The 12,931-nt window shown below is 29.9% G+C and overlaps 1 protein-coding gene across 1 annotated transcript; it reads right to left on the bottom strand.

Moving 5' to 3' along the window:
* Positions 1 to 6,685: 6,685 nt before the first annotated feature.
* On the bottom strand, positions 6,686 to 9,325 carry LOC108999193 (transcription factor bHLH162-like). Its single transcript, XM_018976002.2, has 3 exons — positions 9,170 to 9,325; positions 6,862 to 7,197; positions 6,686 to 6,754 (listed from the first exon to the last, which is right to left on the bottom strand). The coding sequence occupies exons 1-3, from the start codon at positions 9,311 to 9,313 to the stop codon at positions 6,686 to 6,688; spliced, it is 549 nt and encodes a 182-aa protein (XP_018831547.1). The 5' UTR covers positions 9,314 to 9,325.
* Between the last annotated feature and the right edge of the window lie 3,606 nt (positions 9,326 to 12,931).

Genomic DNA, 12,931 nt, shown 5'->3' with positions numbered 1-12,931 from the left:
TCAGCTACCTAGCACTACACAGATACACAACGTATTCCATGTGTCTCAACTAAAGCCAACCCTAGCTCACAATGTCAATCCACTGCCTACTCTACCACCAGTTAACTCAAAGGGAATTTTGAAGCCAGAACAGGAAGAAATAATTTCAAGGAGGATGAGAAAAGTAAAGAACCTACCTTTAGTCGAAGTACTTGTCCGTTGGCAAGGGCAGCCCGTGGAGGAAGCTTCTTGGGAACCTTATCGACAGCTCTGTGGGGACTTCCCTCACCTTGTGGGCAAGGTTCTCTAAGGGGGAGGGATTTGTTACACGATAGCTAAGGGACAGTGAGGTGAAGAGGAGAAGCGTCGGGTGCGAACGAAGGGGAGTACGAAGTGATGAAGTCGTGAGAGAAATTGGGGAAGAATAATTCGACCAAGCCCTAGAATCTTCAAGTAATGCTATGGGCTTCATGGGCCGATGAAAGAAGAGTATCGGGCTTCAAATGGCAAGGAACGTGGTTGGGAGCTTCACCGACTGGGCCTTCGTCATTGTTTTTATTTGATGTTTCATGTAATAAATACAGCCCATTATATGTTAAGGGCAGTTTAGTAATTTCCTGCTTTCAGTACTATTTAGGTCTGTCACTATGACAAGTTAGTTATGCAAAAAAACACTCAAGAATATTCTCTATTCTGACATTGGAGGAGCCTCCCTCGAAGAAGGCCTTTTCATCTCTATCAATACACAGTTTATCAATTTTCTTCCGTATTCAATCTCATTCATCTTTATCTCATTCATCAATTACAAATAATCTGTTACACTATATCATATTGTACGTGAGCCATTAATATATATATATATATATATGTGTGTATGTATGGTTTGAGTGTGATGGAAATAAAGTAATAGAAAATTAATTAATGTAAGTATATTATATGGTATATATATGTGGAAAAATTCTATTCATGATATCCCCACAAACCACATTTTTTTTTTATTTTCTTATTTTTTTTCTCTTATTAAATGTGTGGTTATGGATGATGAGTAGAAGAATTCAATAAGTTTAAGAAGAATAAAATTAAAAAAATTAAAAAAAAAAGTATAGTATGTGGTGGTGCATGTAGATGATTAGTAACAAAACTCATATATATATGCGGCCTGGTTTGCATGGAAAGAAAGTGACCTAGTTTTGTGGATGAGAACTGAACCCAAAAGGGGGACAGAAATAGAAAGAACATGATGTTCTCCCAATATATATCCAGCATATTAATTTATATCATCAAATGCATCGCACATCCGATCGAAACAATGCCCGGCCATCTCATGTTAAGCATGAATCCCTTTGTATGTGCAGTATATTTTTATATTTTATATTGTTTGATCATGATCATGATCAGCTTATTAATAATTTATTATTATTATTATTATTATTATTATTACTAGCTAATTATAAGTTCAATTAATTAAGGTACTCCCTTTCATGTGCAGTATTTTATAAGAAAAACCTCCATTTAGCTACGTACCTGCATGCGCGCATCCTGCATGATCCAATATTCATAGTTCTCTAGCGATCGTCTGATATTGAAACATAATATATAATTGTTGGTATATATAACTCGCATTGCATGCATGCCCTACAAATAGGAACAGAAGAAGAAGTACTTGGGCTGGGCGATCCCAGTGAGAGAGAGCTCCAACGTTCAAGCGATCAACTATTTCTTATTATAATTAAGTAAAAGATCAGTATCAAGTTATCAGGATAATAATGATCATATACAACCCTTTACGTACGTACCTTCGGCATATTTTGGGTTCCAGCTTGCCTTTGAAGTCATGGGTTTATATATATAAATACATATATATATATATATATATATCCAACAATTAATTATAATTTACTCTCGATCCATATATAGGCCGCACCTAATAAAAATTAATATGATCATGACCATCAAAGTACGTACATATTTTCTTCTACGCACAGATTCATGTATATTTATTATTAGAATAAATAAAATTGGAATTTAACAATTAATCCTAGGGCCTACATTAATCTAGGAGTTTGAAATTACAAATAATATTCCAATATTTTTGTTATCGTTGAGTACTTGAGATTGGAATATGCTAATTAATTAGTGCCACTATGAAAACGACGTATATAGGTAGAGTACATGAAAGTGATTTGTGTGAAGGATAACAACGATAGGAAGTCACGAACGAATCCAACAAGATTTGGGTATACATATAAAACTTTGCAAAAAAATATTCTCCCTAATTTTAAGTAAAATGATCGAGGAGGGTCCAAGTTTCACTTGTCGGTGGGGGAAAAACCTAGTTTCCATCCAAAATTTGTCAATATATTTGATAAGGAGACATGTTTGATCTACAAAAAAAAATTATACAAAAATAAATTATTGTGATTTGATATGAAATGTCAAATTGTACGTAAAGCTCATTTTCTTGTCAACTAGATTTAACGGCCTCTCATATATATCAAGCTACCTTAATTTATAAATTTGAGTTCGTAGAATCTCTTTTAATTGTAGCACTTTGTTCTTATAATAATAATTAATAATTGACTCGTTTGCAGTATACCTGCTAGAGATATGGTTAGATATATATGAGTTAGGGGACCAAACTCTTTCGCATGCCTGTTTGGTGAAGGCTCATCTAGAAACCTCTTTCAATTTTGAATATTACTTGAAGTACCTCAAAATTAAATTCAACAAACTTCTTTAAAGTTGATTAATTTGAACCATCGTTTCATTTATGTAAGTAAATGGGTACCCCAAAACCCACGTAGAGTCCACATGAGTGGAAAAGTTACAAGCAACGTCAATTAACTCCCCATCACAAGTAGTTAATTAACTCTTTACCACAAAGAGTTAATTAACTAACCACCTCATTAAGAGACTCTTTAAATAGGAGTCTTACGTATGTTAGTTTTTTGTATGTGAGGAAAAAGTAAGTGAATGTACAAACAAAGACCTTTCCCTCTCTCTATAAATTTTTAGAACAACCATCTTAAACTCTTGATCTTTAAGTATGAAGTCATTTTGGGAGACTCTAGTAGCCTCTTAAGTGATGCAAAAGTGTAATCACAACAATTTAACGTGGGCTGTAAGACGAGCAAAGATTCAGACTTTTAGAAATTTTGTTCTGATTAAATTAATTCAGATTAACCTTATCTAACATTGGCATCATAGCCTATATTGCTTGTTTTCGTCCATATGAATATGATTACATATTGTTTGATGCTTTAAAATGAGTTTAAAACTATCTAATTGATGATATGCCATAATTGTTTGAGTTTTAGACATTTCATTAAAGGCTCTGCTATGACATGTTTAACATCAAATTTTCAACATGAAAAAATTCCTTATAATTTCATAAACATGTTCCTTATATTAGGTGAAATTTTGTTGCATATAGAGTGGGAAATCCAAAACCCTAATTCTTTTTTTTTTTTTTTATCAGTAAAACGTAATTTTCATTAAGATGAATGAAGATAGGCATGGCCTATGTACACTGAGAGTATTCGTACAATAGAAAACACCTGCATACATTCTCAAAAAGCTAAACACCCTAATTCTAAAGTTAATGTTAGGATCAAAGTATTTTATCCTAATTTTAACCAACCATAGGTTATCTTCTGACATATCATAAGCTTGTTTTGGACTTAAAATGAGTAAGTTATGGCCAAATGAAATCAAGTGGTCCAAAAAATAAAAAATAAAACTAGAAAAATGGGTTGATAAAGAGATGATGAACACTAAACTTTTACCAATCCCACTCCTGGCCTTAGAGAGTGCACTCCCCCCATGCACTTTCAGCATATCGATGTAGCTTATAAGGTGTAGCTTACAAGTATATTGATGACGTGGCTTCTCTATTTATTTATTTATATTTCTATAAGAATTGTAGTATGATTTTGTTTGGAAATGTAATATTGGGTATGTAATTTTATTATAAAGACCATGTAAAGGGATGTGTTTCACGTGTATCGATATACTTTAAGTTTATCTTAAGATAATGTATCAAATTACCAATAAAACTTTGGGTGGAGCCTATGTACAATGTGTTTAGCAAAACAATTATGAATTTTTTTTATACTTGATGAATAAATAATATATGCATTAGTTATGAGTTTTTAAGAATTCTCTATAAATTTTATTAGAAATTAGTTAGATATGGTATTTTAACTTATATAGTGGGAGATGAGTACTAGTTTTTCGTGAAATTTTTTATCTCACTAGATATGGTACTACTTAATATGATAGTTTATGTTATTCGTGTATATATATATACATATCAAAATGGAAATCAACTTGAATTTTCTTCTTAGATCTGATTAGCTGAACCTTTTTTTTTTTCATTATTAAGATCATTAATTAACAAATTTTTGTTAGCTGGCTTATATATTGCATGTATTGGTCGTAGGACATAACTAGCTAGCACCAAATGCAAGGCTAAAACTAAGGGTGCAACCCACACCCTCCAAACGGGATATCCCCCCGGTATGGGTGGGGGGAGGTTTTGCTCCCGAACTCCGACCCCACCCCCGTGGGTGGGGTCCCCTGTCCACATGTCAGGGGGAGAATTAGCTACTAGTCCGTCTGCTTTCCCACCAGACAAAAAACCACTAACCGGCAACGTAGATTTATAATCAACCACCAAAAGCCACCATCCAGACAAAAACCAAGATCATAATCAACCACAAACCAGACAAAAACTATCAGTCATGGCTTAATGAACCAAACCAGTGAAACAAAAACCAACTAGAGAGAGAGATATTGGCTGGGGCGACAGAGAGAGGGAGAGAGAGACCAGGAAGGCGAGGCCATAAAATACTAAACCAGTGGCACAGAGATTGAGAGAGTAGAAAGAGAAAGAGAGATACAAGGATCACTTGAGGAATTAAGGAAGGGCTGGGGACATTTTATTCAGAACTCTATATCAAAACAACGTCGTTTTATTAAAGAAAATATTTTTCTTAATATTATATATATATATATATTAAGCAGACAGACGGGACCCAATGCGGGCAAACCTGATCCTAGCCTGGGCAGGGTCTATGCTCAGGTACAGGTGGAGGCCTGCACCCCGGCATCTAACGATCGGGATCACCCGGCCACCCAAGCAAAGGCCAGCCGATGGAGGGCAGGTAGACGGGTTCGGGGCCACCACCCACCCCTAGATGAAACATGAAACTCTGGACCCTTTATTCTTAATTAGCTCTGGCAATCTTAATTCGGTCTCCAACTATTTTGCTGACATGTAGACAAAAAATGATATACTACTTTCTGATCAAAGTATTTCATGGCTCTCGAGATATTAATGGCCGGATCTCACAAAAGGGTAGTTGCCATTGGACGCCGTATGCAAGATTATTTATTATATATTCGTTAAATTAATTAGGAATTAACGGTAATGTTAATTCCATGAAATGAAATAAGAAGTGTATGGAACTGTTTTGGTTCTCAATACAAATGTTATCATTTACAATTTAAATCTATTTGAACTGATGTTATCCATACACAATATTTAAATTTGAATACTACTGTATATGAGATTTCTGTTGTGGAAGATCCTTATCTGCTAAAGAATCGGGCTTGCATGCTGAGTCATGAGGAGTAACTCCAACATAATGTAGGAACAATATTATATTTTATATATACAAGCTGCTAGCTAGCTCTACTTTTATAATTTCTTCATGTTAAATTAAGATGTGTTAATTAGTGCCTCAAAAATATTGCTGCATGAAGGCCGAAGATCTAATTAAGTAGTTTAATTAATTATATATATATATATATATTAATATGTGTGTGTAAAGCCTTATAAATTGAAAACATTCGGTGATTTATATAAATTCAGATAATGAAAATGAATTAATAAGAAATTCATGATCAGTACTAGTACTATTACTGGGAAAAAAAAAAAACCATTGATTGGTTGGGATCGTGCATCGATCGACCACATGTGATTAATAGCCAGATAACTATAAAACTTTCAAATTTATTTGGCATTAAATTCATGATGATCACTACGTATTCCTGTTGATCGAAGAACTGATAAAAAAACATGCACATGTACGCATCCATGTAATTAATAGCTAGTTGATAAAGCCTTTTAATATTCTTCTTGATATATATATACAAGATTAATAGAATACAAATGTCATTTCTCTTTAGGAGCTAATTCATTGTCAGTATCTCGCTTCTCAAGATCATTAGTTGATTATTATTTTTTAATTTTTATATATTTTGATTTAGTTAAAAAAGTAAAATTTGATCAACAACTAGTACGTACTAATGATTGGACTGACATATTATCATTTAGAAGTTTATTAGAATTAAGAAGAATCAGATAATATATAATTGGGGAACTTTTCATAGTTTCTTGATTTCAGATTACATTAAACAAATACAATTAACAATATCAATAAAGGATTCAAGATGTGACTTAATAATTTGTCTTGAATTAATTTATGCTCGCACAAGATCGAGGTCAAGAACTTAAATAAGATCATATACGGACCTTAAATATCTAGGTAGAACATACATATATATATATATATATTATATATATGGCAGACATATAACTTGCACACAAATAGTGAACAAACAGGCTTAATTAAGTACTGTTGTTGAATGCTAGCAGCTAGCTCTGATGAGAAACTAGTAAGATTTGCATGCAGAAACCCACTCAGTTTTTTAGTTCTTGCAATCTTTGCCATACCCTTGAAGTCTCAACCCCAATTCTAGAAATCTTCGGCTGGAAAAATCATCAAACAGAAATGATGATTGGGATCGAAGAAAATAATTATCACAAAAGAATTACTAGCATTTAATTAAGATCATGTTGTATATATAGATATATACCTTAGCATGAACTGTGTGGAAAATTTTTTCACCCACAGTAGAAAAGCTACCGCTGACAACTTCAGCACCTTCTTCCTGAAGAATACAAGTAACTTCATACATGAAATTCTTCTGCAACCCACTTATCAAAATCACTTCTATACTGGAACCCAAGTCTCTTAAATCAACAACAGGAAGCCATGAGCCATTTCCCGTGTCATCAATCATATTACAGCTACCAGTACCTAAGCTCACTGCAACTTGTTCCTTCTTACGCTTTAACTTTTCTATTCTTTCTCTCAGCTGGGTGATATAGCGGGTGGCGTAATCAAGCTTATCTTGCTGTGAAACCATGTTCTAAAACATATAATATAGAAAATAAATAATTAGTACTTAACCAAATTAAACTAGCTAGCTGTACTGAAATTAACAGATCATCTGGGTACTTGAATATGATCTCTTCTAAGTTATATAATTAACTAAAGAAAAAGAAAGCTGGAGCCCGCGTAGATTAATCAATACGAGGTAATACTAATATATTTATATATGTAGTTTGTTTATAAATATATATAAGCTGAATGTATATATATATATATATATATATGTATGGATGGATTCTGGAATTTATCGTATCGGATTATTAATTTAGACTCTTAATTAATAAGTAAGCATGTATCACGTCATTGAAAAAAAAAATTCTTCTTATCAGTCATTATAATTTATTACCACACACCTCACACTTTATGAAAAACAGTAGTGCCCCCATATCCTATATATGAAAAACACTTTCACACCTTATAAAAAAACAAATTATAAGTGTGGGATGTAAAAGTGAATAGTGGCTGATGCATAGAATTCTTCCGTTGAAAATAGTTGTAAAGCCAGGTAGTTTTATGATATTTTCCAGTGACTTTATCTTTAGGCTACGTTTGAATGTTGAATTATTAATAGTAATATTTTGTGAGTTTCATTGAGATTAGTTTAATTTTTTTAGATTGAGATGTGTTTAAATTTTTAGGTTAAATATATGAAATAGGTTTGGATGAATTTAATATTTTTATAAAAACTTAAAAAAATAATAAATCTCATCAATAATTGATTTAAAATAAGTTGAGTTTGGTTTAATAACTCAACAAAATCAAAAATGTTTCAGTGTTAGTACGTGATGCCAATAATTTCAAAGAAACAGTACTGCAAATAAATCAAGCTGAAATATTGTAAGAAAGTATTTTTTTAATAGTATTATAAATTTCTTTATTTTTAAAAAATAATTAAAACTATAAAAAAATATATAAAAAATAACTTAAAAAAAATACATAAAAATATATACTAGAGCTCTGGTGAAGTCCCGAGTTATAGCATTATTCTTTGAGTAATGCTATATACAGTCGTATAATGCTTAAATATCGTGCAGTCGTTTTGAAAAAAAGTAGAATTAACTATTAAAAAATTAATTTATTTTCATATAAATCTTATATTTATTTACTTTTTTTAAAATAACTATACGATATTTACATATTCACAATTGTAAATATAATTTCTCTAATTCTTTTGATTTTTCAACGGTGGAGGCGAGTATATTTCTACGGGTAGTGATAGGCTTACTACCCTATTACTACCCATCTACTACCAAAAGGTATTTTAAGTTTTTTTATTTTTTTATCATTTTCTTTTAAGTATTTTTTTAACATCCTTAATCACTAAGAAAAAATTAAAAAAAATATATATATTTACTAATACACACTTCCTTAATCATTAAGTAAAATAAAAAAATTAAAAAAAAAATTAAATATAAAAAGAATAGTAAATAAATAGTAATAAGGTAATAATCCTGTCATTATTTTATTTTGAAAAATAATAATCACACAACACTTTATACAACACTTTCTACAACAATGTTTTAAAAGGAGGGATATTTTTGTAAAATACCTTATAAAACTAACATCACTTTACAAAAATACCCTTATTTTATAACATATGTTGTAAAAAGTGTTGTACAAAGTGTTGTGTGTTTATCACTACTCTTTTATTTTTACGCCATATCATGAACTTGACGTACGTACGACCGACAGAGTACTACCGCAATCAATCAATTGCAAGAAACAGGAAGAAAAGGTCATGTATCAGCAAGCTTCTTGGCACAGAAAAAGTCAGTGAGATTAGCTCACGATCTATGAAACCAAAAAAGAAACAAAGCTTAATTTCCAATGGAGTTTCCCTGAATTCGAGAGAGCAGATAAAAAAAAAAAAAAATTAATGCGTTTAGTCTGCAAGCATGGAAATCATATCTTCAACTAATGATAGATAGTGAATAATTAGCTGCGAGTACCCTGGCGGGTTTGATGTAGTGGAGATCATCAGGAATAAGAGAAGCAAGCTTAAAGCATAGCCCTTTCATATGGATTCTTCTGTTCCTCTCCACTGTCTTTCTATTAGGCTTCGTTGCATCATGATTACTGCCTGTCTTCTTCATTTTCAACCCTTCAATATGATCACTCTGATCTCTCTCTCTCTCTCTCTCTATTCTTTTCTCTTTTCTTTTAAGCTCGATCTGTAAGCTGATGGTTTTGAGTTCGAAGTGTGACTAGTTTATATAGAAGTCAGGCGGCTTTCATGGGCATGGGCATGGAGATAAAACAAAAAAAGATTTGAATTTTGCAATTAAGGGAAATTAAAGAAACGTAGGAAGCACAAAAGCAAGTGAGTGGAACTTCACAGGAAAGATCCGTTGTGAAATTAAGCCGAATAGTAAATTAGATTTTGTCATACGAGTAATTCTACATGTAATCATAAAGTACGTAAATACCGCGTAATCATTTTGAAAAAGAACGGAATTTATTATTAAAAAATTAATTTTTTTCATGTATATCTATATTTTATTCACTTTTTTCAAAATAATTACACAGTAATTACACAATTTAAAATTACAAATATCTTTTCTCTTGTCGTATATACATTCGATCGAGTTTGTTCCGGTGTGAACGGGCATGCAGGCTCCAAGGCCCCAGCTCAATAGGTTCCACGGGGGTGGGATGCTAAGATTTTTATTTTTTTAAAAAAAAAAGTAAAATTAAATTAAATTATTTTAATTTTAATTTTAATTTTTACATTCCATTTTTATTTAAAAATAATTCCAATAGTTTGCCAAATAAAATTACTGATTAAGACTTTATACTACCTTTTCAACTAATTTAGGTACTTAATCTTTATTAGAAAATTGTCGATCCACACCTCTTTTATAAGAAGGATTTTTATTTTTAACAAAAAAAAAAAAAATTATCGATTTAGAGGATTTTATCAAATCTAATTTTATAAGACGTGCTTTATACTATCTCAAGGCTGTTTGGGAACAGAACCGTTCTTAGGTATATATTCTCAAATTCAATTTTTTTTCTCGTTTCTCAAAATTTAATAAAATATTTTAACTCAAATTAGTTCACTACTATTCATAAATATTCTAAGATATTTTTAATATATAAAAGAGCCAAAGCAATTATAATTATTATTATCAATAAAATTCTATAAATAACCTACACATTTAGAAAAAAAAAAAAATAGACCCTTACCTTTTCAAAGATCATACAAAAAAATTTTATGAAAATTTCAAAATTAAATTTTGATATTTATAATTTTTACATTATATATTAAATTAATAAAAACGAAAGCGAAGTGTATTTTAAAAAAAAAATACTTGAAATAATTATTATATAAAAAATTTTTAAAATTAATAATTACATAATATCTATTTAATACCTTTAAAGTTGTCTTATTGAATTAATTATGATACCTACTCGGAAGACTTTCGGGCTACGTCTCTCGGGAGATATGTAGCTCTTACCTAATCGCGAAGAGCCGGCCTCCATAGCGCATGCAGCTGGTCCCCGATCCCACGCCACGAAAGCTGATTGATCTTGACCTCTCGACTCCGTCTTCCACCCTTTTATCTGTCTTTTTTATTTTTTTTTTATTTTAGGATCAGTATCTTTTTATTTGATAAAAGTTTATTTTTTCTTTCATGGCAAAAACGTCCGCGCCTCCACCGACCATATTTTCTTACCTTTTCTCCCTGACACGCGATAACTCTGTTTTTTTTACTGCTATTCCTATTAAGACAAGAGAAGTTTATGTATCTGTACTCACTTAAAAAAAAAAAATTACTTTTATCGACCAAGATTTTAACGATAATATACAAATCATAACTAAATGTTTATTTTTAATAAAAAAAATTTAAATTCATTACTAATGTTATTTTTAACAATTAAAATTACACCGTCATTTATATTGATCGTAAATATATAAGCGATAAAATTTTTCACCAAATGATCATAAAGTAATTATGACAACAATTATAGAACTAGAAATGACTATAATTGTAGTTAATAATCTTGTTGTAGTAAAGTATTGTCAACTAGTTTCATTTTATCTTAAATAATTAGTTTTTAGTAAAATTATAATTTTTTGTTAATTTTAGTCTAATAATCGACTTTTTACGACCTAATTTATTTTCACAAAAGATAATATTTTAACGATGATATAAAAACCGTAGCTAAATGTTTATCTTTAGCGAATAAGATTTCAAAATTTGTCGTTAATATTATTTTTTACAACCAAACTTATATCGTTATTTATATTAGTAGCAAATACAAAAATAGAAAAACTTTTCTATCGAATGAGAAAGTAATTATGACTATAATTATGGAACTAGCAATGACTATAATCGTTGCTAATAATTTTGTTGTAGTAGAGTATTGTCAACTAGTTTCATTTTTTCATAAATAACAAGTTTTAGTGAAATTGTAATTTTTTTTTAGTTTTAGTCTAATAATCGACTTTTTACGACTCAATTTATCTTCGCAAAAGATAATATTTTAGCAACGATATAAAGCTCGTAGCTAAAGGTTTGTTTTCAGTGAGAAAAAAATTAAATTCATCGTTGATATCACTTTTAACAACCAAAATTATATCGTCATTTGTATTGGCTACAAATTTATAAGCATAAAGAGTAATTATGATAACAATTATAGAATTAACAATGATTATAATTGTCGTTAACAATCTAGCTACAGTTGAATATTGCCAACGAGTTACAATTTCTTGTTAATATTTTTTAATAGGTAAATGATATTTTTTCATAAATAATAAATTTTAGTGAAGATATAACTTTTTGTCCATTATAATCTAATAACAAATTTTATGTGACTCAATTTATCTTTGTAAAATGTAATGTTTTATCTATGTTATAAAACTCGTAACTAAATGTTTATTTTCAATGAGAAAACTTTAAATTCGTCACTAATATTATTTTCAACGACCAAAATTGTACCGTCATTTATATTGGTCGCAAATACACTAGCGGTAGAATTTTTCAACAAATGAGAAAGTAATCGTGACGATAATTATATAACTAGCAACAACTATAGTCATCATTAATAATCTTGCTATAGTATAATATTATCAACGAGTTGCATTTTGTCAATTTTTTTTTTTTTAACTTGAAATCTCAAATTTTAAATTTTAGAATTTTTACAATTTTAATAGCTGACATGTGAGTATGTAGTTGTATGTGTAAAATTGCAAGCACGGATGAAATGAGACTCCCCCTTAATACCAATAAAGTTGTCGAAGTTTGTACTTTAATTTTTATAGAGAATCTTTAATTATTTTCTTGTCCAACTTATTTTATCTCTTTTATCTATAAAAAAATATCGATTAAACCTATTTTAAAATAACATTTCTGTTGCATTAAAAAAATTGCAACCTTTAAAAAATAAACTTCAGTTTTCAATGCAACCTTTTACAATATTGAACAATATTTTTAAATTATTTTATTTTATTTTATTTTATGTACTGTATTATTTTTAATTAGAAATTTTAAATTGAATAAATCTTCACAACCTCCTCACACTCCACAATCTATATTTTTTTTAATTTTTATTATGTTTTTCTTTTATCAAATATTTATTATATGAATAATGAATAAAAAATTTAAAATAATTTAAAAAGAAGAAACTCAAAAAATATTAAAAAAAATATTAAAAGATTTTAAATTTTAAAAAAATATAGAGTGTGGAATGTAGTGGAGGTTGTGTAG

Source organism: Juglans regia, chromosome 2 (assembly GCF_001411555.2).
Source record: "Juglans regia cultivar Chandler chromosome 2, Walnut 2.0, whole genome shotgun sequence".
Classification (NCBI taxonomy): Eukaryota; Viridiplantae; Streptophyta; class Magnoliopsida; order Fagales; family Juglandaceae; genus Juglans; species Juglans regia.
This window is presented reverse-complemented; position numbering and strand designations above follow the sequence as displayed.